Below are 26,651 nucleotides of genomic sequence, written 5' to 3'. Positions count from 1 at the left end.
CAAAAAGTGTAGGCCATTCGAAAATGATATTCTGCCAAAATTTCCTACTAGCATTTGTAGTTGTGCCATTAGATCTACCCACCTTGAGTGGGAGTAGAGGAAAGTCTATCCAAGACTGGACATTGCAATCTTTCTTTAACAAGCGTCATAACTGTGCAAAATCTAAGTATAAAACGTAAGAAGATAAGAATATCTTAGGATGAATACTATTATATCTCTTCCAATTACAGCCATTGCTATAGAAAAATGACAATGCCATATCATGGGGAAACTTGCCCTACTGGGGGTTTAGACATTGCACAGACATGACGTGTCAAATGGCCTCTTTCTCTGTGTGGGGTTGTCTCCATCCTGGAGCAGGATGGGCAACTTCAGAAATCAAGCTGAGACCAGTTGCTTTGAGTTCTCCGATAGACTGTGGTCTGTATTGGCGAACATTCCTTTCAAAGTTTTATGTCAGGGAGCTTTTCATCTTAAACAAGGCACTGCCCACTTTAAAAAAAAAAAAAAATTCAAAGTTTGGACAATGTAAATCGACACTGTTTGGGAGGATTTTTATCACCTCTACCTAATAGATTTATCACCTTAACTGGTTGTTTTTGCATAATAACTTGTTCAATCGTTTTTTGTTTGTTTTTTTAATCGAGAAACACGAATTTAACTGGTATTGTACCCTCCTGGTCTCTTTCGTTTTCTCGATCTTCATCGATTACCATGGCACGGATGGGAAAAGCTGTTCACGCAATGCCAGCGAATCGCATCGACCTTACTGAAATAAGACGCCTTCAGCATGGGATGCAGGCATGGCAAACCTGCAAAACCTGATACATCAGTTCCACCAGGAACAAAACCCACCATCATTGGTTGATGAGACCATGTGAGTCTCATTGGCCAAGAACTTGCAATCTGCTGCCAATGTGTCATCAGCATTGAGGTGCTGATGAATGAATGCAAGCATGCTTCAAACTGATGCAATAATGGCATCACGTTGAACAATCATACGTGTGTGTGTGTGTGTGTGTGTGTGTGTGTGTGTGTGTGTGTGTGTGTGTGTGTGTGTGTGTGTGTGTGTGTGTGTGTGTGTGTGTATATATATATATATATATATATATATATATATATATATATATATATATATTGTTGTGGGCCGGGGGTCGGTGGCGAGATTGACCACTGGGTGGGGAAGTTTAAACCGTCTCCCCAGAATTATAGGCCGTCGCTCCGGATAACTCCGAAGCCGGCGGGTCGATAAATCGACCGTGAAACGCCAATATCTCAACCGTGTGGCATAGGGTTAATTGCCCAGATCCCAATATACCTAAATAACCAAGCAGTCTTGGCTACCAGGGATTGGTGCCCTCGGCACGTCTTTCTCGAACCGGGTCACTCTACCGACTGCGGTAGAGTTCCAACGAGCAACTACCAACTCCGGCTCGGTTGCAGCCGAGCGGAAACTGCCAAAGCCGTGCTCGTCGTTAGTGTGCTCGACCCGTGCGTAACCCGAGCGGATGGTTACAGAGGTCCCGTCGGTCCCAATGTACATCTACAGCAGCAACGGCCTTTTTAATCACCCAACACGCACCGTGCTAAACCAATGAAGGAAAGGATGAAGACGAGCTGAAACATTTAACAATGGGGATATTTATTTACAATCGGTGGGGAAGGAACACATAAAGGGCAGAGTTAAACCGACTATAAGAGATGCAAATAATGTACAACAAAAGCACGTCACCAGTTGATACTTAAACAAGACAGGCCCGCACACAGACACACACCCAAATAAAAGAGATGGACCTCAAGGGTCTTTATTATTCCTTCAGCTCGGAGGGAAGTCGAGCTGAGGGACGAGAACGTGGCTGGCTACCTGGCCGTGAACACGCAGCTGGACGTCCACAACTTCCCGGAGCTCCAGTTGCCAGAAGACGGACCAGGGCAGTCAGATCAGACCAGCGTCGGTGACGAGATGAGGACAGACCAGCGTTGAGAGATGGGATCGGAGCACGTGCTTGAGCAGACAGAGAACCAGACTACGAGCTCGAGCAGACAGAGCCAGACTAGCGCCAGTGAGATGGGATCAGACCACACACTTGAGCAGACCGGGCCAGCGCCCATGAGATGAGACGAGATCAGCACCTGCGAGATGAGATGAGATCAGTACCAGCGAGATGAGCAGATGGGGAGCAATCCTCCACCTCGCGCTCGTCCCGACCACCACCACCCTTCTTTTTCAGGAGAGGGGCTTCTTCTCCCGACCACTCGCCTCACGATTGGTCGGACCCATCGCGCGATTCCCTGGCCGTCCTTCATTGGTCAGAACCGCGGTAGGCGGGGCAACTCCCACCCCTCTGGGCGGAGTCCCGAGCGGAGGCATTTGTGGCTCCGCCCACCTCCTCACCTCACCTCTGGCCACGTGCCTCATGGCGATGGTGCTGTCGGAAATGGGGCAGGTGAGACGCCTGCTCCTTGCCGATTGGCTTAGAGGGACGCCATACCTGTGTTAGGCTCCGCCCACGCGAGCGCTTGCTGGCGAGCGCGCAAAGAATGCCGCAAGCATTATGGCGTCAGGATGGAGCGAAGGTGTTGTTATTGTTGTGATACGGGATGTAAAAATGTAAAAGAAAACCCTAACTATAAAAATAACTCTGCAGCACACGAACATTTAATCCCCCATTAGACTGGGGACGGGACCCTAACTAGAAACACACACTTACCAATATAACTGTTCTATAGGGACCTGAATGTTGAGTGTTCATGACTTCCAGATTCGCAACACTACCCCTTCCCCTTTTTACAGACTCGTCCCGAGTCGTCAAATTTGCGTGTGACCAGCATGTGTAAGTTTTCCCAAAGTACATTTTACCTTCGGATCCCTGAGTGCGACATTTATTTATACATGTCCCAAAAATAAATAACCTAATGTGCTGCGTAACTAACTAACAGACTCACACAGACAACTTAACTACAATTGCTGGTGCGAAGACAAACACACAGGTGGGTTAAACTTATTTACAATTTTAATCAATATTTACACTAACCATGGCCCATGACCTGTGATCTGTGGGAAAAAGGCACGGCAAAGTTAACAGTTTGTGTGTGGGTGAGTGCTCAGCAGCTGAAGGTCAGTCGTCCTCATGACCTGCTCAAAAGGTCCCCCTTGAGTATTCCTCGCAATGAACCTTCTTTTTATTTCTTTCATACCCCCAGCTGCTGGAGGCAACTCACCCTAACATGGCAGGCCATGCACCGTCCCGCAGGGCACTTGAAGTGGCCTTTATGCAAGAAGAGGTGGCCAGGCTGCTCAATGCAGTCTCTGGCCCATGGAAATTGAAATGGATGCAAGAACACAAAATGATGGATGGTGTAGCTGCCTGCAGGGCAGTCCTTGCAACACACACTGAAGGAGATGGTCCTGGCACACATGGTGATGGTGACACAGGGGCGAATGCAAATAAGGGCAGCAGGCATGGAGTCATGACAAGGCAAGCAAATGAGGCATGGCAAGGCAGATGCGGACCAGCAACTGTAGCACAACAGGCCGGCATCTGAAGCTGGCTGACCTCTGGTCTCGTTCCGTGAGGTGGTGTGGAGGGAGTGCGGTGGTGCCGGCCGCTCCGAAAACGGGCTCGGCCCTACCCTACTGTCTCCCCCCAACCTATCACCTTTGCCTGTCTTTGTCCATACCCACTCCCTTAATTTGCAACAACAAAACAACCAAATTGAGCCCCTTTTATTTTATTTTATTATTTATAATTTCGTCTCCCTAACCCCCTTTCTGTCTTTGTCTGGCTAACCTATCCTGTCAACCTAGCCTACTCCCAACCCCTAAAATCCTTTCTGGAGGGGAATAAGGAAGAGGCTAGCATCCTGTCTCAAGGCCCAACAAAGCCTCAGAATAGCCTCCTAGCGATTTCAGCAATCTTTCCCAAGGTGGGTCCAGCGGCCTACAGAGAGCAAAGGGATGGATGGTGCGAAGGGGTACATTGTTTCCTAACTACCCTGGCATTTATTAAACTTAAAACTACCCTGGGGCTTGTCAAAATGCCTGTCACTTTAAACTATGGGTTCTAACAACCATGATGTTGGTTGTTCTTTATGTAACAACCATGATCTAACAACCGTCACCTGTGTTGGTGTCCATTATTAATTTGGGCCTTGCCCGCAAATTTTCACTCATGCCCTTGCACAATTTCATGGCGAAGCAGCGTGGCTCACTTGGCAGGGATTTCCCTCCTGCCAGACTCTAACTACGGCACCCCTGGGCCCTGAGGCTGTCTCCGAGCCTACCTGCTCCCTATGAACGTGGGGGGTTGCCCTTCCTGGCAGTGCCCCCCTCTGATGCTCACGTGGCATTTTGGCGCTTCGGGTCCCGTTTCTGACGGGTTTCCCATGGCCACGACACTATCCCGGTCCCTTGTACCCTTGGCCTACTGTCCGGTGCCTGGGGTGCCCTCGACTCGATACTCACCTTTCAACAGCCACGCTCCCAGCCGGTCAATGGACTCCTGCACCCCTCCAAATGGGTTTCGTGCCTTCTCTCAACACCAAAAACAAAACGACCTCCTTTTGGTAAATTTGACCAACCCACCAGCCAGCATTAAACTGACCCTGGGGTCACTTGGGTGGGATCCACTCCTCCCCCCACTCATTCATTCGCACCATGCATTCCACATTCACTCCACTCACACACTCGGGCCCACTGACACATACTCATTCATCACACATTTTAATTTTTTCCTTTAAACTCACTCATATACTCCAACACTGCCATTCTCTTCACTAAATTCGCCTAACTAACTTGTACTCCCTCTTCGTCCTGTACTCTAATGCACGTTCCATTTAATCCACGTTGCTAAGTTACGTCCCCACTACACATTCCATGTCTGTCCATATCTCCCAAAATCCACTTTCCATTCTAAATTTTCCAGTCCCGAGCGGAGGCATTTGTGGCTCCGCCCACCTCCTCACCTCTGGCCACGTGCCTAATGGTGATGGTGCCGAGTCGGAAACGGGGCAGGTGAGATGCCCACTACTTGCCGATTGGCTTAGAGGGACGCCATGCCTATGTTAGGCTCCGCCCCCACGCACGCTTCCTGGCGAGCGCGCAAAAAATGCCGCGAGCGTTATGGCGTCAGGATTGAGCGAAGGTGTTGTTGTTGTTGTGATACGGGGTGTAAAAATGTAAAAGAAAACCCTAACTATCAAAATAACTCTGCAGCGCATGAACATTTAATTCCCAATATACTGGGGACGGGACCCTAACTAGAAACACACAGTTACCGATATAACTGTTCTATAGGGACCTGAATGTTGAGTGTTCATGGCTTCCATATTCGCAACAATATATCTCCTCCCACACGGGGAGGGGCCTTACTGAGAATCATCTCGCTGTCAGTCCCTCATTGGCCTACGGCCGCACCCAACTGGGCTGGAGCCGTGGCCCCTGTTCGGAGAACCCAGTTATTCCTTCACGTGGCTTCGCTCGCAATGAGTAACAGGGTCAATGCTGAAAAAGCCATACAAGAACTACGAGCCGAGGACTGGAACTGCGAGGCCCCCTCTCGGCAAGTCAAGGTACAAGCAGCCAACGGGTGGTGATGGCGCGTGATGTGCAGGTTGGGTCATGCAGATGGGATGGTTGTTGATTTTTAGATGGCTTGTTGGAGGGTTTGTTGGATGTAAAACCTAACTAAAGACGTCACAACGCACACATTTTTTTTTTGATATAGATATATATGTATATCCAACTGAAGATGTTATTTATATTTATTTCACATCTGCATTTGTCTTCCTGAATAAAGATGAAAGTGAAAACATCGCTGTCCAAAAACTGACTTTGTGTCAGATTTTTTAATCCCGTGTAAACCTCAAATGTAATCCTTTTGGGTGCACTTTTATTGCTCTTTTGCATTGCCAATGCAAGGAGGCTTTTGACTCGAGTTCTCTGTCTTTGGTGTAACTTGTCATATAAAAGTATTTTGCATTTCGACACTCGAGAACAACGGTTTTTAAATGAAATAGCCGGACGTTAAACAAACTTGGCACCGAACTACCATTCTATCGATGACAAAACATCAATTATAAACACACTTGTCACAACTAGTCACATGGCATGACAGTACATGGCTCAAATAATGCAACTGACCTGTGGAAATTCAGGGGTGAAATAGTAGCCCCTGAGTAGTTGACCTCCAAACACTGTTGAATGCGGATGGGCGTAGTTCTGATCGCCGTTTCAGGCTCAAGTCTTGTTTCTTGGGGTGATGCTATGTCAATCCTTTTGTTTTCAAAATTATCTGCATTGGTATTGCTGATGACATTGGCAGCACTTGGTGAGTGACGTCTCATTGGTTTTACATCTGTTTGGACGAAAAGTAGGGTGGAGGGGGCAACATTAGGTGGCACGTGGCCAGGAATGAAGATGTATTTAAAGAGAAAAGCAAATAAACGATTCGGTCGCCACCACTTAATAAATCATAAATAAATCCCTCCCTCTCTCTCTGGTGATGTGCCTGAAGGTAGATCAGTGAATTTAGAAAGGGCATGTTTTACCTTTGCCTTTGCAGCAGTAGCCAAGGGCTGGAATTTGTAATTAGTTGAGCATGCTAGTGATAACTCTTCTACTCATTGTGCAAGACAGTGAGATCTTTAAAATTCAACAACCAATGCTGGCAGGCGGAATGCCCTGCTTAATATCCATCCAAGGGACGGTGCACTTGACGATGCAAAGTCCTGCTTGCGAGGCACCAACCCTACAGCTTATAGTTGGGTCGAGTCCGAAACCCAGTCGAGACAACTCATCGGCGAATGCGCCAACTCCGTACCACCCTACCGGACAATAAATGGATAATGTTATGTCGTTGGCAGACTCATATAGGTAGTGCAATTAAGGGATTAAATATGCATGCATTTAACCTTTTCCATAAGAAAGTAACAAAGCATGACATTTCAGAGCGAACTGCAACATTTGGATCTTTTTTCTCGCCAAGCTCATACAGTTGTACATGCCAAGCTATCCTCATGCTTTAAGTTAATGGGTTGGAGTTTTGCTCGCTGTCACAAGTCAGCGGTCTGGCTTACCAGACCGAAGCTCTGTTTGCCGACCCAATAATCACAACCAATTGAAAAGAAAGAAAGAAAAATAAGAAGATGTGAAACCTCATGGGCATGGGAATCCATAACGAACAGTGAAGATCATCATAGTAATGACCTGGCGAGAAGCAACAGGATAACATCGAGTTGCACAGAATTATGACACCGCAGTATTGTAGAAAATGGCGGTACAATCATCCATGTGTCCAAAAACCACCCCCACCCCACTACCTAGGTAGAAGCTAAATTGTATGTCTTCCATGTCATCTCAGGTTATCAATCTCCCTTTCAAGGTCAAGGTGAGATGAAGCTACAGCACAAAAAAAAAAAAATAACAAACATGTTAGTATTCAGGCACTTCACCAACCCTCCAGGCCAGTTCCTTTCTTCCACCACTTCAAATGAAGCACGTTTGCTTGTTGTCGAGTTTTTTGTCATCAGGAAATGATCATAGAGATAGGTTGACGTACAGGCAAGGAGACACAAAGGAGGGCAAACGGATATGGCTGTTGCCTGGAACACCTTCCTCCTTCCTCCGCTTTACACCCCTACTCTTAATCTACCCCTGGCCATACTTCATGTTAGTCGATCGTCGAATACAAATGAAATTAAAAATAAACTTTTGAGCTAATTTTATAATTTCACCAAAAGATCATGCTACGTACACTCACTTACCCTTCTCTCTCCGGGCTCTTTCTTCTGCTTGTTTTCTCTACTTCTAGTTCAACCCACAATGCCCCCAATGTGGCCCCTCCATGTAACCTCTATCCCCATCCATTGCAGCAATGCATCACCACCCACTCTATCTTCCCTGCCCTCCACCATCTGTTCAAGTTGTGCAGTTTGGAAAACATGCGGATGGCAGTTAGCCGATGCGTGCCGACACAGTGCTATTCCAAGACATTGGAAGAAAGGCAGTCTATCATTAACCACCACCCAGGATCTGGTGAAATTATATTCATTGAATAACCATTTAGTTGAGGGCCAAGTTGCAGAACGAAAACCATCAAATGAACGTCACATATTTATAAACTTTCGATTGTGACATGTTAGGCACTTTGCTACCGATCTCGGCTCGCAAATACAAGTAGATGGAAGATCTCCTTAGTCGCTGAGTTTTTGAAGACTTAATTTTCCAAACACAGTTAGGCTCAGTGACTCAACCCCAACCCCAACCCCAAACCCTACATACCCAGGAGCTCCACACTCCGTGTCATTCCATAAATGTCAACAAGTGCCCAAAGAGGATGGTCTGTCGGTAGACCACAGCAGAGACGGGAGGGTGGCCTCCTTCCCACACTCGCCCAGAGATCTCCGTGCTCTGAGACCCAGAAAGCCAATAGGCTACCGGGATGTGCTTGCTTCTCGGGTAAAGCTTTAACCCAGAAGCCAGGCCGTGAGACAAGGTCAGGGCAGGCAAAGCGGGGAAGGCCAGCCGCAGTCAAGTCATCAGGATTATACGAGGTAAAGCCATACCGTAAGGCTCCAGACCATCCAGGTTGGACCTGATAGAAACATTGGAGAAACAAAGTTCATGAGATAATGAGTTTCTCTCTAGGTTTTTAGAAAACTATTAAATACCCACTGCTTCCAGGAGCGAATTGTGGTGTCGGTGAAATATCTCACACAATGATATGTGTCGCCTCAAACCTCCCCATCTACAAAACTCTGGTTGTGCCCCCTCTTCTCTTGTAAATATTCTGGTTGTGCCACCCCTTCACCTTATAAAAATTATGGCTCACCTCCTTAATGAAATAAAAAAAAATTCTGGCTGTGCCACCACCCATATACCCCCCTCCTCCTCCTTCCTTCCCATACAATAGTCAGCATCCTGGTACAACTATTAATACATGTTTGCTTCAAGTTTGACTAAGACTAAGATGTATCCATTGGTCTGCCTTTTTCCTGGATTATCTTGCCCACCATCAGGGGGTGTGGGGCCAATTTTAATTATACCCCATGATCGGCCTACAAGTAGCACCAGCACGTATGCAAAATTTTGTCGAGATTGGCCAAGCCGTTTGATTCTACAAGGTACATACATAAATCCATCATCATCATCATCATCATCATCATCATCATCATTCCAGAACGGACCTATGGCGTATGGATGGATGCATCTGAAACTCCAGGAATTGCATTTTTCATAAATTAAAATAAATTCATTACTTTTTTGGGAAACGTAAGCTCGATTTCAATATTGTCAAGATATGTGTACACACAAAACAATTAAATAATGCAACTATCACAGAACATGGTTGTACGAGCTGAAAGAGAATATTTATGGTATTTACAGGAACGGGTGAGCTAGGAAATACAGTCGGCATATTTAACCTCCGACATCGAAGATGGACGGAGGTTACTGTTTTCACCCCTTTCTGTTTGTTTGTTTGTTTGTGAACTGTATTTCGGAAAAACTCCTCGACGGATTTCGACGAAACTTTGTGGGGGGTTAGGTCTGGTCCAAGGATCTTGCCATTAGATTTTGGACTTGGTCCAAAATCCAATATGGCCGCTATGGTAGCCAATTGGAAAAAATATTTGAATTTATTTTTTTTTGCATTTCTACACATTTTAAGTGATTTCCAACCACCCCCAAAAAAAAAATTGTTCGAGAAAAAAATGTTTTTGCAACTTTTTTTCAACAAAATTTAGATTTTTTTTTTTCATTTTTACATGTTATAAGTGATTTCCAACAAAAAAAACATGCCAAAATTATAATTGCGGCTGATTTTGGAACTTCAGGTGGATATACCCACGTAAAATCAATCTCTGTCTCAAGGAATCGAGTTATGACGAATTAATTGAGTATGTAAAAGTTAAAAGTAAAAGGGAAAGTTGCAAACTATAACTCTGTGAGCAATGTTGATGTCAAATTGAATGAATAGGATATCAGGTTCACTTGAGTGACCTAGCAGTATTGGCGGCAGAGGTTTTGCACTCTACCGAGTGCTCCCCCTCAAGTTCAGTATGATATTGTTATGTGAATGAAAAAAGAAAACTACATCCAGTATATTCCATCAAATCTTTTCTACCCCCAATAATCCACCCAAGCCCACTTCCTTCAATTCTCCTGCTTCCCTTCCTGAAAGTCCCTGTAATGTCCATCTTGTCTTCGCCATGTTCCCCGTCCCATCCCCATCCCTCTCCCTTCCACAGTTCACTTAATGTGTCTGTTCCCCACTGTTTTGTGCCTTCCACTCCCGCCCCTCTTGTCTCATGCCTCCTTGTTGTGAGTTGTGTGTTAGCTCTCATATGAGCCTCGACCAAGGTATACAACAACAACAAAAAAAAAATTTACTTTAAAAGTGCAATGTTAGCAAAGAAATTCATACAGAGGAACTTAAAAGGAAAAAAACAAACAAACATTGTATGGAAAGGTCAGACAGACAATCAGGACAGTTTCATATCACATCCCATCACTCCACTTCCACAAATGATCCCCAGATGAGGAAGAAGAAAATGAGGGACAAGTCAGACAGCAAAGATGAGGGTTCGAATTTACTTGGAGAAGAAAAATGGAAATATCAAAGCAGAGTGAAATGACGGAGAAAAATCAGGAAAAGGAGGAGTATTAAAACTAGGAATACAGGAAGAAGAAGAAGAAGAAAAGGAGGAAGCAAAAGAGGGGTGCAGAATTAGTAAGGGGGACGGGAGACCAGGAAGTGGATAGGAGTAACCGAGGTAGTCAAGGACAGCACGAGGAAAGAAAAATAAAGGCTTCAGGGTTATGGTTAAAAGAAATGTCCGTATATTGCACGAAGTTTCAGGGAAATGAAGAGAGAGAAAGAGAGAAAGAGAAAGAGAAAGCGAGAAAGAGAAAGAGAGAAAGAGAAAGAGAAAGAGAGAAAGAGAAAGAGAGAAAGAGAAAGAAGAAGAGAGAGAGAAAGAGAAAGAAGAAGAGAGAGAGAAAGAGAAAGAGAAAGAGAGAAGAGAAAGAGAAAGAGAAAGAGAGAAAGAAAGAGAAAGAGAAAGAGAAAGAGAAAGAGAAAGAGAAAGAGAAAGAGAAAGAGAGAAAGAGAAAGAGAAAGAGAAAGAAAGAGAAAGAGAAAGAAAAAAAGAAAAAGAGAGAAAGAGAGAAAGAGAGAAAGAGAGAAAGAGAGAAAGAGAGAAAGAGAGAAAGAGAGAAAGAGAGAAAGAGAGAAAGAGAGAAAGAGAGAAAGAGAGAAAGAGAGAAAGAGAGAAAGAGAGAAAGAGAGAAAGAGAGAAAGAGAGAAAGAGAGAAAGAGAGAAAGAGAGAAAGAGAAAAAGAGAAAAAGAGAGAGAGAGTGACACAGAGACAGAGAGACAGAGAGACAGAGAGACAGAGAGACAGAGAGACAGAGAGACAGAGAGACAGAGAGACAGAGAGACAGAGAGACAGAGAGACAGAGAGACAGAGAGACAGAGAGACAGAGAGACAGAGAGACAGAGAGACAGAGAGACAGAGAGACAGAGAGACAGAGAGACAGAGAGACAGAGAGACAGAGAGAGAGAGAGTCAATCCACCAAAGTATTGGAACTACAACCTGTAGTCACAGAAGTAAAAGGCAAGTAAGCAGGCATAAAACCAAAACAGGCAGCTTCGCCAAGCAACTAAGACAATGAAGCAAAGTCATTTTACTTCTGCTCCTTGTGTAATGAAATAGTGCAACGGACGGGCAATCTTCCAGCTGGGCCTGCATTAAACAAGAAACCGCTTGCTCATCTTGCCAAGACCTGCCACCAGTCATGCTGACAGATAACGTTCACACGGAGAGTTACAAAAGCTTTGACATCCAAAATAGGAGTGAAATGTCGCTAACTGTGCAGCATCTGGTCTTTGTCTCAGACTGTTGGATTTCACATACTCATTGATGCTTTCTTATGTGACTTATGAAAGGGCAGAAAATGGGTCTACCATCTAGTTTGCCATCTAAAATTGGCCGACCATATTGTTCGCCATCGAAAATTGGCCAACTTTCTGACCATCTGAGTTCACCACATCCCATATATTAAAATTTGACCTTACATCTAGATCACCATGTAAAATGGATCTACGTAACATTTCAGTTTGATCACCCACCTTCCATCGAAAATAGACCAACCATATAGATAGATTACCACCCAAAATGGATCGACCTACCTACGTTTTAGAATCCACCACCTACCTACCATCAAAAATGAACTTACCATTTATTCAAGGGCCAAGTTACAAACTGGAGTTGCGATAGAAAAAATGAACCTACCGTTAAAAAAAAAAAAACAGGAACCTACCATTAAGTTCACAAAAACCTGCTGGTAGTTGGGAAGATCCACATTCAAAACCAAAGGCACCGCCATCTAATATATGCCTGCCCAACAGGTAAGATTAAGTCCTTAATAGCCTTAACTATTGAACAGTTGTACAAGTTTGTGGTGTCTTCGGTTTCGAATACCGACCAGACAATTTACACCATCGTGAAAATGATACATTCTTTTTGTTTCTCATTTATGTTGTGCGTTGGTGGAAAAAAAGGTGAATGGACACCGACAAAACATCACGTTAGGAATGAATTTTAAGCGGTAACGGTTAAAAGCGTAGTCGGTTTGCCAAGCTCAAACAAAACGCAATGTTCATAAATATCAGTGACATGGATTGATCATGACAATGACAAACAAAGTTCGATGCAGGAAATGGTTATTTGGCCCATCATACCTGGGTCGTATCTATGCACTACTCTATACATTGTATTTAATAGTTTACCTAACAAAAACATCCATTTATTTAATTTGTCAGAGAATCCTTTGATTACACAGCTTCATGGCTCACCATTGTTCTCAAGATACCACAAGGGACAGCTGGCCTTTTCAATGGACAGTGTAGTCTATGATGCATCACCCCCTTTCAGCATCCAGTCCTCGACCATTTTAAGTGTTCGGAATGGACCGAAACATCCCGAGCCTCTCCCTGGGAAATTACTCAACAAACTGACATCCAACTTTTTGGCACGGCTGGGGCAATTTCAGCATAGTGGCCTCGCTTTCTCGTAACCATGAAGTGACATTTTAAATCACTGCCAGTCCAGAGCGTAAAAGAGAGCGAGAATGTTCAGAGTGAACAAGAATACTACGAGTCCATCACATGGAGGAGTTACAGTGCGTCCAATTCCCAGTCATTTTTCATACCATGTCCTTCTATCCCCAGACTTTTAGACAAATACTGCATTCATCTAATGTTCCTATTCAGCCATAAGGGAAGTAAAAGGGCGTGTACCCAATTTGGACACGACACCAAAAACCTGATTCATATTGGGAAAACATCAAGAAGTTCAACATAACTTCAAGGTTGGTGTATAATCTTCCAGTTTGTGCTTCGCCATATATGATGATTTCTATCCAAACTGGAGTCATGAGAGAACGGCTTGGGAAAAAGGCTCTGAAAGCTACACAAAACACCCTTCTTTCGTATGCCGCAGATTGCATCATTTGCTGGGGGTGTACAACTTTGCCGCTGATGCAGTGCCCCATGTAGGTTAGAGCAGGAATTTGTAATTCGGTTAGAATGCTGCAATGGCTGAAGAAAGGACACCGTAGGATCTTTAAAATCCACCAACTGATGCCAGCAGATGGGACTGCAAGTATTTTTTGTATACAATGTTGAGGCTCGTGGAGGAGCTAGAACAGAACGGATGAGGATGTAACAGAACAAAAGGAACAGTCGGGAGGAAAGGGGTTACCAGCAGGGTTGGAGGGGGGGGGACAAAATAGAGGCAGACTAAGAGAAATATGGGATGTGGGGAAGAATGAGGGCGAGGGGAGGACACAGGCGGTGAAGAAGATGGATACAACTGCAAACTCTTAGGAAGGAAAACTGGAAACTTGGAAAGAGATAGGCTTGGAGGATTAATGGGGGTAGAAAATATCATGGTTTTGGATGATGGTGAACAGCTGTCTGGAAAACCTGGTGAGGGCAATGAGATTGAAGAGACTGAGGAAGTTGGAGACACAGGTGAGAAAAAAAAAAGAAGAACAAATGAGTGGAAATGAGCAGCGATTCTGGATTTAGGTATTTAATCAGAAGGAGGTTGATGGTGGACTGTATGAGCCCTGCAGAAACCTGGGAGGGGGTGAGGGGAGGGAGGGGGGTACAAAGCATGGAAAGAGCAGAGGGTGCAAGACCATAAAGGAGACGGTAGAAGACAGAGAGACCACCACCCTGCTGAGATGTGAAAGTGATAGGCGCATAGACTCAGCTTCATCATGGGAAATTGAAATGGTTTTCATTTGGTATCTCAGTTTTATGTCTACCCGAGGGACGAGGCGCACACCGATGAATCACCCACACCCAGCCTTTCATTGGTGTTAAAGAAGTAGCGAGTTATTTTATGTTGCACTTCGATATCGAAAATGCTCCTCAACTCCTCATAAATAATTTGCTCTTTGTGCCACACATCGCACACTGGCTAACAACCTCTCTGGGTCTGCAACCCCTTTGAGCCATGAGACAATTTAACATCAAATGTCCCCTTTCCTTAATATTAATATTACAACACAACCCGTTTTATTCTTGCTGATTTTTCTTTCTCACTCACCCCTCACCTCCCGCTCGCCCACCCTTCCTTTCTCACTCCCAATCACCTGCGACTAATATTTGTTAGTATCTGCTAATCCATTGTCCACACATTTGCCTGTGCATATACCTGTAATTATTCCACATACACGAAGCCAAAAGTGGGGTTAAGCAATTGGTTCACTCTGTCTGTCTGTCTGTCTGTCTCTCTGTCTGTGCACAAACGTCAGTTTATGATCGAGGAACAACTTGTTTTAAATTGAATGTCATATTTGGAAAAGAAATCACAAAACAAACTTCTCGTTGAACAGTACTTTGAATGAATTTGTTCCGATCGCACACGCTCAGAGAAGCGAGATATTTTTTACTCTGCCTGCCTGGCCGTCAAACAGAATTGGAAATTATTTCAAACAGAAAATGTACTGTTTTTAATGATGTTAGAAGGGTCACAAACAACAGGGATGAATAACTAATGTAGCGTGTTAGATAAGGTGGTGGAAAAGACGCTGCATCAACAGTGGTAAACTTCAGAATTTTTTTTTCTACAACCTTTAAAATCTTTATTTTAATTAAATTGAGTTATACACTTGAACAATGTAGAACACAAATCACCATGTTGGCACTTTCGAAACCCTTTTGTTGAACAGTACTTGGACAAAATATTACGGCATTTTATGTCATCATGACCAAACAAATTTCCGCTTGTCGACCCTGCCCATGACCTTGTTTCTCAAGACTACACGGGGTTAATGTGTTCTATGAACTTTATAGTTTATCTTTCACTGCCAGCTCTTTAATGAGCCTCGAAGTTTGACCGAGTCAAATGAGGTTTTAACTGTAGATATTAATTTTGATCCCTACATGAGCACATAACCATGTGGTCTGTCCTTAAAACATTCTGATTTTAACTGTAACACACCAATAGACCATTTTCACTACTTATCAGAGCTAACAGGGTGGACTGAGGCTTTTCCAGATTTAAGTGGAGGGAAAGGTTTAGCTCACGCAGTCAGCCCAATTATGCTAAAAGTGTCTCGTCGGCCTTGTCCCAAACACCCACCTCAGACAGACGCAGAAAGACCACCTCTTCACAGCTTACAGGTCGTTGGCTCAGAGTGATGCCATGGCAGAAGCTATTCTGACGAGTGGCAGCCTTCCCATCGCAGTGTAGAGTAATGTTGGCACCAAACGTGTGCGGATGGAAGCGTAGCGGTATGTGGGTGTGATGTGAGCTGGGTCGGCCTTCTGCAAAGCAAAGTTGCAATCAGATAAGAAACAAACAACAATGATGTCATGCATAGCACAATACTTGTGAAATCCATAAAACAAATTCGAGCTTTAAAATAATTGGTGGTTGAATTCAATGACAAAATATGCAAATCCTCTTCAAATTTCAAGTCAACCGGATGAAAATTGACGATTCTAGAAATTTGACCTATTTTGACCTTTTGGCCTCTGATGACCGCACAATAGTAGGTGGTTGAATTCAGTGACCTGATATGGAAATGCTCTTTTAATTTGAAGCCAATCAGATGAAAATTGACAATTTTAGAAGTTTGGCCTATTTTAACCTTTTGACTTTTTGAACTCAAAAACAATAGGCTTCTTGCTTATGACGATCTCTACCACGTGGTGAAGTTTTGTGAAAATCGGTTTAAAATTGTGACCTGTATGCGATTGACATACAAACCGACAGAATAACGCACGCAACCAACCAATAAATGTACTCGAAAAACCTTCGATTTTTCGTAAGTAATGAATGGAAGCATGTGAATAAATATTTAAATAAGCAAAACAATGTTATTGACCATGAAACATAATTAAACAATGTATTCATGTCCCTGCTAAATCAACCGCAGCGTTGTTTGGAACATGTCTCCAAACTGATCTGTTTGAGATTAAAAATGGATGGGAGTAGGAAGGCCCAGTGTGGGTGGTAGGATGGTCCAGTAATCAACCACTCCATCCGGATGTCTAATTATGTGTAGCAATCAATTAATTTAAAGATGCATAGTTTGAGAGGATGTCAGAAAAAAAATGCCAATAATGCTGATTTGAGATGGCAGAAAAAAAATGGCAGAAGCTACATATTAGATACACAAAATGGCAGAACTTTAAATCCTCCTTCCCCATTTTATAAACTCGAAGCACCCGCTCCCTACGAGAGCCATCAAGGGGGTCATGTTATTATATTTATGCCTATTTTACTCCAAGGGGTCCCAGGATCACACACCCCAAAAATGGCTACAATCGGTTCAGCCATTTTTGCGGTACCTGGGAACAGACAGACGGACAGACGACGAGTTAGAGTAAGATGCTTCATCTGTCCGATTCCCTACTCTTCCTTTACTCTGATATCCTTTCAATCCCTTTTTCCCTTTATCTCTCATCCTTTTATTTGTTTTCTTCACCCCAAACCACATTTCAACTTTTTGTGCAACATGCAGATCGGCCTGTACTTATCCCTCTAATTTGAGGTTTTCTAATCTGCAAACATAATGATGGTAATCAAGACACAGGTAAAGGCCATTTGGCTCGTCGCTTCTATGTCATATCCACACCCCATGGAATATGCTAATTATAAAACTAACCCCAAGCAGGGTACTTTGCTTGGGTACTGGCACACAATGGCCCACCTGTATATATTTAGAAGGTGAGCACAAAAATCTCATGTTCACAAGCTAAATGCAGAAGTGTTGAACTTACTTTCAAGTTAAGCGAGTCCGTGTTTGGAATCAAGCCTAAAATGTATGGTTCAGTAGCGAGCATGGAAACTAACTTAACTAACCATGACCTCGAAGAGAAATGTGGCTTAATGGGTAATTTCAACATTGTGAACCACCCCTGGTATCTTGCTATGTGGATATATACCATGAATACAAAGGAGTTTTTTTTTTTGTAATACTCATTTGACAATAAGAACAAGAAAGGAATTCACAACAAGGCATGTTTAAATGCCCAGCACATGGCGGGAGGTCTTGCATCATTTCTGGGAGCGTGATGATGTCGCTGATTTGCTATTTCTTCAGGGTGCTGTCAATAACTCGCCCAAACTTCAGGAAAGACAGGATGGGATCTTTAACATGAACCAGTTAGTCAACTGCTGTCACGGCACACACATTAATGCTTCACCCTGCTTGCAAAATACCAAGGTGAGAGAGAGAGAGGGAGAGGGAGAGGGAGAGGGAGAGGGAGAGGGAGACTGAGATTCTAACCCCAAGCTAAAGTCAGTTCAGAGGCAAGTGTGCATGTACCCCTGTGGAATGCCACTAGCCCTAAGCACCTGGTGGAAGGGGTGGAGAAACACAAAGTCATTCATCAAAATAAAATGACAAATAAATTCAGGTGGCATTGAGGCAACTTGGTTGTTTTATTTTCACTCATACACAATTTCCCTGAACTGAAGCAGTGTGACGACGCATGCATGCATTTGGATGGAATCCAGGTGTGAGCTCTCTCTTCTTATTGGGCACGTAATTGGAGTTCAAAGCGATTGCTTTCCTCCCTTTCTAGATATTGATACCTAAGTGGACGACTGACTGCCAGCAGACGCACAACATTATCTTAAGTCGGTGGTTCGAAAACCTTTTTTTTCTCCACGACCCAAAATTTGCAATCACATTTGCCTTGCGACCCAAATGGTACTGATCCCTACGATACATATTGTTGGAGAAAATGTTTTTCAAGTTTGGGTCACAACCCTGGGTTTGGGAATCTCTGCCTTAAGTGTCTGGGTTGGCCTGTCGGTATTCTCATCTGAACTAATCCCATAAACTAGATGTATTATGTCCATTGTCTCCTTCTTCTTCTTCTTCTTCTTGTTAGTATGCAGCACAAGGCCCCCAGGGGTAGCATCATTGGTTGAGGGCACGGCTGTGCCAGTGATGCAGCACCGCTTGGGGATTAGGGCAGGAATTTGTAATTTGTTTAGGGTGCCAGCGATAGCTCGCCTACTCTTCGTGAAGAACACCGTGGGATCTTTAGCATCCAGCAACTTGTGCCGACAGATGGGACGCCCGGTTTAACTTCAGTCCGAAGGATGACACACACACCCTGCCTGTGAAACACCAGGATGGCAGTTTATAGCTAGGTCAAGATTTATAGCTGGGTCAAACTGGCACACACACACACACCCAGCTTTCCTTCCTGAAAGTCCGTCATGTCCATCTTGTTTCCCGTGTACATCCCCCCATCCCTCTCCCTTCCACAGATCCCCTCATGTTTCTGTTCCCCACTGTTTTTTGCCTTCCCTCTCCTGCGCTTCTTGTCTCCTGCTCCCCTTGCTGTATGTTCTGTGTGTTATCTCTTATATGAGCCTCGACATCGTGTATATATATATATATAAAAAGTAATAATTATATATTTTTTTAAGCCCAGGCTGGACAGCTTCGAGGCAAATGTGCATACCAGCATTGGTCTCCCAACATCCTTGTAATTAATCAACGTTGAATGATTGAAGTACACCCATGTTTGCCAATATGTTTGTCCTCCATGTGATTTGCGTACGAGCTCCACTATGAGCCTTCAATCAATGTAAAAGAGCCTGCATGGACATGGCAGTCAGGGAAGGAAGTGAAACAGTTTGAATATTTTTAGAATCATTCTCAAGCATTCCAATAGTTTTGTTGACTACAACAACAGCAAAAAAAAATAGTCCTTGATCAAATAAAACGTTACAGAATCTGTAACGCAAGTAACGCAAGAGACTGCTTAAGGACACCACTGACATCACAAGGCTCATCATTGTTGGAGCTCACGGGGCCAAGCTCAGCTCTCTGACAAAGGTGCGTGCATCTATCTCTATCTCTATCTCTATCTCTATCTCTCTCTCTCTCTCTATCTCTCTCTCTCCATCTCTGTCCGTCTCTCTCGTCAGGCAACAATGTGGCAGAAAAATGACCCATTGGTGAGCAGATCCCCCGGAAGCAAGTTGCGCACAACTGACATGTTGGATGCATCGTAGAATATCACAGATGTGAAATAGTCATGTACTGATCTGTATCATAATGCGTCCACGATTACAAAACTGTGGCTCAACTCACTTAGTAGGTGCATTCTGTAATTTAATTATTTCCTTGCTGACCATCTGGACGAACTATTAAATATTTTTATGTTAGATTTGTTGCAAATGGTTAGTTGCAAGGGTCGTTCAAAAGGTTTTTGGCATGAGATTCTCACGACGCTTAAAGAAACGTCAATCGTTTGATATTATCCATAAACGAGAATGCAATGAGAAAGGACAAAAAATAAATTGTAATTAACATTCATACACTTCAATTAATCAAATGTGAAATACTCGAGACAGACCGGCGGTGCTGCCGAAGCAGACTCTTGGCAAAGGTTTTGCTGGGTAGTTTTCCACTGCCTTTCCAGCAGTCATTGGGGGCACGTACTTGTAACTTGTTCAAGGTGCTAGTTATAACTCGCCTACTCTTTACGACAGACACTGTGGAATCTTTAACATCAACAATGTCCCAAGTGCTGAAACGTGCTTAACGGCCATCCGCAGCACAGCACACACATTGATGAATCTCAATCGTATTGTCAGTGAAGCTTCAGGATGACAGTTTACAGCCGGGTCGAGATTCGAACCCAGGCTAGACAGCTTATAAGCGAATGCGTGTACCTCAAGGCTATCCTACAACCAATATATATATATATATATATATATATATATATATATATATATATATATATATATATATGTGTACACCACCATTCACAAGTTTTAGAACACCCCCATTTTTCCAGTTTTTACTGAAATTTAAGCAGTTTAATGTTTCAATGTATTCTAAAATTAAAGCATAGAACAAATAAACAATTGCAGATAAAAAAAAGAAATCATGGAATCATTTTATTGAACAAAATTTAATCTGAATTTTTTGACTCAATAAAGTAGCCACCTTTTGCAGATATAACAGCCAAACATACTCGTGGCATTCTTTCTGCAATGGAAATCAGATATTGTTCGGAAAGTTCTTCCCAACACTGTTGCAGAAGTTCCCACAAATGTGTTGCACTTGTCGGTTGCTTTACTTTCACCCTTCTGTCCAGTTCATCCCAAACCAACTCGATGGGGTTTAAGTCTGAAGACAGTGCTGGCCATTCCATGATTTGAAGCCGACAGTCTTCTTCTAAGGCAATTCTGACATAGCCTGAGGGTATGTTTTGGGTCGTTATCTTGCTGTAGGACCGAGGTCGGCAACCTGCAGCCCGCGGACCAAATTCGGCCCGCGAGCTCCTCCCGTGCGGCCCGCGGCGCCTTGTCCGGATTTCCATTAGGTGCGGCCCGCGAACCATTTTTCTGAACCGACGGCAAATTTAACATATGTGGACATATGATTCTTCCATATATATCACAGTCTCTGCACATCACAATAAATTATTTTCGCTTCTCGTCCACTTAACATGGTCTTAAATATTTTTTTCGTTGTTCTTTCGGATGGCTGAAGGTACCTTCACTATGAAGAAGAGGAAGCTGTTAGACGAGAACCGCTCCTTCAAAAAGGAATGGGAAGCGTTCTTCTGCGTCGAGCGCAAGGGAAAGGCTTTGTGTATCATCTGCCACGAGACCGTCGCCGTCATGAAGGTGTGCAACATGAAGCGTCACTTCACTTCGGTGCACCCCAAGCAAGCTGCGTTGCCTGACGACAAGAAGAAGGCAGAGTTTGGGCGTCTGAGTGCCCAGCTGGAGAAGCAGCGTGCCTCATGAAGAGGAGCGTCTCTTCGACGCAAGCGGCTGCTCAGAGCAACACTCAGGCCAGCTACCGTGTTGCACACCTTGTGGCCACCAACCTCAAACCGTTTACCAAAGGTGAATTCCTCAAGGAGTGCATGATGGCCGTGGTTGAGGACGTGTGTCCTGACAAGTCGAGAGAGTTTGCGGCCATCAGCCTGTCTGGCAGAAGCTTGACCCGCCGCATAGAGTAGATGGCCGCCGATGTACAGGGCACCCTGAAGGACATGTGTCAATCCGCTCGCTTCTTCTCCATCGCCTTGGACGAGTCGACTGACATCAAGGACACGGCTCAGCTTGCCATCTTCTTCCGCAGCGGCAGGGACAACTTGGTCATCTTTGAGGAGTTCATCCGACTCATCCCACTCAGCGGTACCACCACTGGCGCCGACGTGTGCAATGCAGTCACAGACTGGCTGAAGGAGGCCAACCTCGACCTCTCTCGCATGTACGGCATCACGACCGACTGAGCGCCCGCCATGGTCGAGGACAAGAAAGGCTTTGCGGCGCTTCTTGTCAAGTACCTGCGCAGTCTTGGACACCAGCAGGATGTGAAGCGCTTTCACTGTCTGGTGCACCAGGAGGCTCTGTGCACCAAGTCTGTGACCATTACGGAGGTCATGACTGTCGTCGTCAGGGCGGTGAACTTTGTTTGCGTCCGTGCTCTCAACCACAGACAGTTCCGCGGTCTCCTGGCTGACGCTGAGGAAGAGTTTAGTGACCTGATCTCATCTACTTCTGCGAGGTCCGTTGGCTCAGCCGAGGAAAGATGTTGGAGAGAGTCTTCAGCCTGATGGATGAGCTCGCATCTTTCCTGCGGGAGAAGGGCAATCCTGTCCTTCAGTTCGAGGATCCTGCATGGGTGTGTGACCTCAGGTTCCTGGTGGACATTACTGGACATCTAAACGAGCTGAACATCCATCTGCAGGGTAAAGATGTCTTGGTACCTGACCTCCTCGCCTTCGTGAAGGCATTTGAATGCAAACTTCTCCTGTGGGAGCATCAGCTCAACCAGAACAAATTCACTCACTTCGCCCGATTGGCTGAGCGGCGCCCAACCCCCGCTGCCTGCCGTCGCTACGCCGTTGCCCTGTCTGAGCTCTGAGGCGAGTTCGAGAGACGCTTCAAAGATGTGCGCGCCTGTGAGAAAGAGTTCAAGCTATTCTCCGCTCCCTTTGATGTGGATTCTGTGGATGTGGCTTACGACCTTCAGCTGGAGCTCATTGAGCTCCAGTGCTCAGAGAGCCACCGCACAAAGTTTGCTCTTTTGTTGCCAATAAAGTTCTGGCACTCGCTCTCAGCCTCCCGTGCTTTCCCAGCTCTAGTTAGGGAGGCCCTGCGCTTCGCTTCATTGTTCGGGTCCACATACTCTTGTGAGCAGCTGTTCAGTCGCATGAAGCTGACGAAGAACAAGACGAGAGCACAGCTTACAGACGCTCATCTTCAAGACGTCCTCCTCCTGGCCTTCTCCTCCATCAAGCCGGACATTGACTCTCTGTCTGCATCAAAGAATCACCAGCCTTCACATTAAATGTTTCAAATTGTGATTACTGCAAGTCTTAAGGTTCAATTTACAATTACATTTATTATCATTGATTTTAGGTGTGTTTGTTATTTTTTCGGGTTGGGAGGGGGGTGCGGCCCGCGAGGTGGCGCGGACGTGGCCCAGTGGCCCGCGGCCTGGTTTAGGTTGCCGACGCCTGCTGTAGGATGAACCCCTGACCAACTCGGCATAGACCAGAGGGTAATGCATGGTGCTGCAAAATGCTGTGGCAGCCCTTTTGGTTCAGGGTGCCAGTCACTCTGTGCAAGTTGCCGACTCTGGATGCAGTAAAAGAGCCCCAGATTATCATGCTTCCTCCTCCATGTTTGACAGTTGGTGTCACACACTGAGGAACCATTCTTTCGCCTCCACGACGGCGTACAAAAACCCTGCGTGATGAACCGAAGATTTCAAATTTTGATCCATCGGTCCATAAGACCTTCCAGTTTTCAGTAGTCCACTGGCGGTGCTTCATGGCCCAGGCAAGCCTCTTTTTCTTATTTTGCCATCTTAGCATTGGCTTTCTTACTGCCACTCGACCTGTCAAACCTGCAGCTCGAAGTCTTCTCTTCACAGTTGAAACTGAGACTTCCTTACTTCGACCAGTGTTAAGCTGTGCTTGAAGCTGCTGCCCTGTGAGCCGACTATCACACAAGCTGTTGACTCTCAGAAACTTGTCTTCTGATTGTGTTGTGGCTTTGGGTTTGCCAGACCTCTTCCTGTCAGAGTTTCCTCCAGTTTCCAAGTGTCTTTTGATGGTGTAGGAAACTGTACTCACTGACACCTTGGCTTATTTGCAATTTCTTTAAAGGAAAGACCTACACTTTTAAGGGTTATAATGGTCTGTCTGCCTTCCTTTGTTAATTGCCTTTTTTTCACCATTATAATAGCAATATACTACTTCCTGCAGTGCAATATTGTCCAAATAATGTTTTTTTTGTTTGTTTTTTTTGTATACCTTGGTCGAGGCTCGTATGAGAGCGAACACACAACTCACAGCAAGGAGGCATGAGAGAAGAGGGGCGGGAGTGGAAGGGAAAAAACAGTGGGGAACAGACAATTAGGTGAACTGTGGAAGGGAGAGGGATGGGGATGGGACGGGAACATGGCGAAGAGAAGATGGACATTTCGGGGACTTTCAGGAAGGAGAGCAGGAGAATTGAAGGAAGTGGCTTGGGTGGATTATCGGCGGTAGAAAAGATCGAGGATTTGGATGGGGGAAGATAAGAGGTGGTGGTGAACAGCTGTTTTGAAAGCCTGGAGGGAAGAATGGGAAAGAATAGAGTGAGGAAGTTTATTCCAAAGGCGGGAAAAAAGAGGAATGAAAGAGTGAAGATGAGCAGTGATTCGTGATTTTGGTAGTTTTACCAGAAGGGGGTTGTTGGCGGACCTTGAGCGCCCTGTGGAAATGTGGTGGGGACAAATCGCAGAGAGAGCAGGGGGGCAAGGCTGGAGAGGAGTCGGTAGAAGACAGAAAGACCACCGACCAACCTGCGGTGATTGAGTGAGAAGCCCAAAGACTCAGCTTCATTGCGGGAGATGCCGATGATCTTAAATGCCCTGGTTTTGACAGCGTGAAGCCGAGAAAGGTGGGAGGCAGGAGCACCAGCCCAGAGGGGAGAGCAGTACTCCATCAGGCTACGGACAAAAGCTTTGTAAGTGGTCAGGAGCTCAAGAGGGCCGAGGAAGGACTTAGCACGACGGAGGATTCCCAGTCGGCGACTGGCTTTTGAGGCGAGGTTGGAAATGTGACTTTCCCAGGAAAGGTCATGGCAGATAGTGAGACCTAGAAGCTTGAAAGAAAAGACTTCTTCCAGAGGATTGTTGAGAAAGTGGATGGGGGGTTTTGTAAACGGTCCTTTCGAAGAGACATAGTGAGAGTGTGAGATTTGTCTGGATTGAAAGACATGTTCCACGTGTTGGACCAGTTTGTGATTTTATCCAGATCTGCAGTGAGCTAAGAAGCTGCTGCTTGCCGGTCTGAGGGATGACAGATGGTACGGCAGGGGGTGGAGTCGTCGGCAAAGAGAAATAGCGGATTTTCCAGAGAGTCCGAGAGATCATTGATGAAAACCAGAAAAAGAACAGGGCCCAGAACGCTACCTTGAGGAACTCCAGCCTGCACAGGAAGAGGGGATGAAAGAACTCCATTTAGGGCCACACGTTGACTGCCACAGGAGAGGAAGTCTGCGAGCCATGAGTGGAGATGGCCTTGAATACCATGGGAAGAGAGTTTGGTGAGTAGGGCAGGGTGCCAGACTGTGTCAAAAGCACGTGATATGTCCAGGGATATGGCTCGGATTTCCTGTCTGGCATTGAGGACCTCCATCCATTGATGGGAGAGCAGAAGCAGCATATCCAGGGTAGAGTGACCTGGTCTGAAACCAAATTGATGATTGGAAATCAAGCCATTGGAGAAGAGGAAGGATTTCATGTCTGAAGCGATGATGGATTCCATCACCTTGCTGATGATTGGGAGAAGGCTGATTGGTCTGTAGTTACAGGGATGTTTTTGCACCATTTTTATGCAGGGCAGTGATGTTAGCAGATTTCCAAGCAGATGGCAGATGACCTTGAGCAAATGAGAGGGTGAATAGAACAGAGAGAGGGTGAGCAAGAGCAGAAGAGCAGGCTTTGAGGACACGTGGGCTGATGCCGTCTGGACCGGTTGCAGAATCTGACTCGAGGTTTGAAAGCAAGCTCTCCACCTTGTTAGGAGAAAAGGATGCAGAGTCCAGGGACAGTTGGGTGCGACTGGGTAAAGTGGGTAGAGATAGTGATGGGTTTAGGACACAAGATTTAGCTGCAAACACCGAGTTTAGACATTCAGCTTTATCACGTGTGGAATCAGCAGTGCGGCCATTTGAGGTCAGGGAGGGATGGAGGGGGAGCATACACCAGAAACAGATTTGATTAAACGCCACCAGGATTTTGAGGTGGGAGAGAGGTTTGAGAGTTCAGACTTGAGATGAGAAAGAAGTTGTTTTCTGGCTCTCCTGAGGGTAGATACACACTTGTTCCAAGCTTTGTGGAAAGAACTGAGATTGCCCTCAGTTGGGTTTGCTTTCCATGAGGCAAAGGCAAGTTGTTTCAGGACAACTGCCTCGCCACAAGCTTCAGTAAACCAAGGGCGGGAGGAAGGGTAAGACAACTGAAGACGAGAGGGGATAAATCTGTGCATGAGGGAGAGCAAGTTTCTTTGAAAGAATTCCCAGGATGAGTTGATGTTTGAGAAAGTCGTGATAGGAGACCAATCTGTAAGTTTGATGGTTGCTCGGAGACCCTGCCAGTCGGCTTGAGTGAAATGCCAGACTCGACGGAGGTGAGGTGGTTCTCTGATAACAGCCAGAGAGATGTCCACTTTGACAAGGATGTGGTCAGAAAAACCAATTGGAGCGAAGGAAGAGCAGCAGATATTGTCAGGGAAATTTGTCAAAATCAGATCCAGAAGAGATGGAGTACCATTGGCTTCAGAGGGTGTAGCAATACAATCTGTTCCAACACTGCTTTAATAAAGACAGAGGGTTTGGAAATAATCAAAAAAGTTGAGACACCTGTAGGAATTGTTTGCATCAACTTTCAAGGCTTAATTTACTTCCATTGCTGCAGAAAAGCTGCAGTTGCTAATGCATTACTTGTTCCCAGAAAAGGGCCTTTTTTAACAACTGTGAAAAGTTGCATTATTTTTCAATTTTTGGTAACCTCAACTTTTTTTTTAACCTCTGGCAGTTTACTGCTTTGCTTTGTAGCATTTCAGGTTATTCACTGGACTT

General features: G+C 45.1%; 1 protein-coding gene across 1 annotated transcript in view; it reads right to left on the bottom strand.

Moving 5' to 3' along the window:
- The window catches only part of LOC147033120 (E3 ubiquitin-protein ligase NEURL1B-like), a 35,014-nt gene that overhangs the window by 6,291 nt on the left and 2,072 nt on the right, over positions 1-26,651 (bottom strand). The window contains exons 2-4 of the mRNA XM_085871221.1: positions 15,660-15,844; positions 8,282-8,594; positions 6,143-6,356 (exon numbers count right to left, since the gene is read on the bottom strand). Coding sequence (XP_085727347.1) covers positions 6,143-6,356; positions 8,282-8,594; positions 15,660-15,844 — 712 coding nt within the window. The remainder of the gene's footprint in view (positions 1-6,142; positions 6,357-8,281; positions 8,595-15,659; positions 15,845-26,651) is intronic.

This window comes from Eptatretus burgeri, chromosome 2, assembly GCF_056783735.1.
Source record: "Eptatretus burgeri isolate ZD-2024b chromosome 2, Ebu_testis_v1, whole genome shotgun sequence".
Taxonomy (NCBI): Eukaryota; Metazoa; Chordata; class Myxini; order Myxiniformes; family Myxinidae; genus Eptatretus; species Eptatretus burgeri.
Note: the sequence above shows the minus strand (reverse complement) of the source record. Positions and strands in the feature narration are given on the sequence as shown.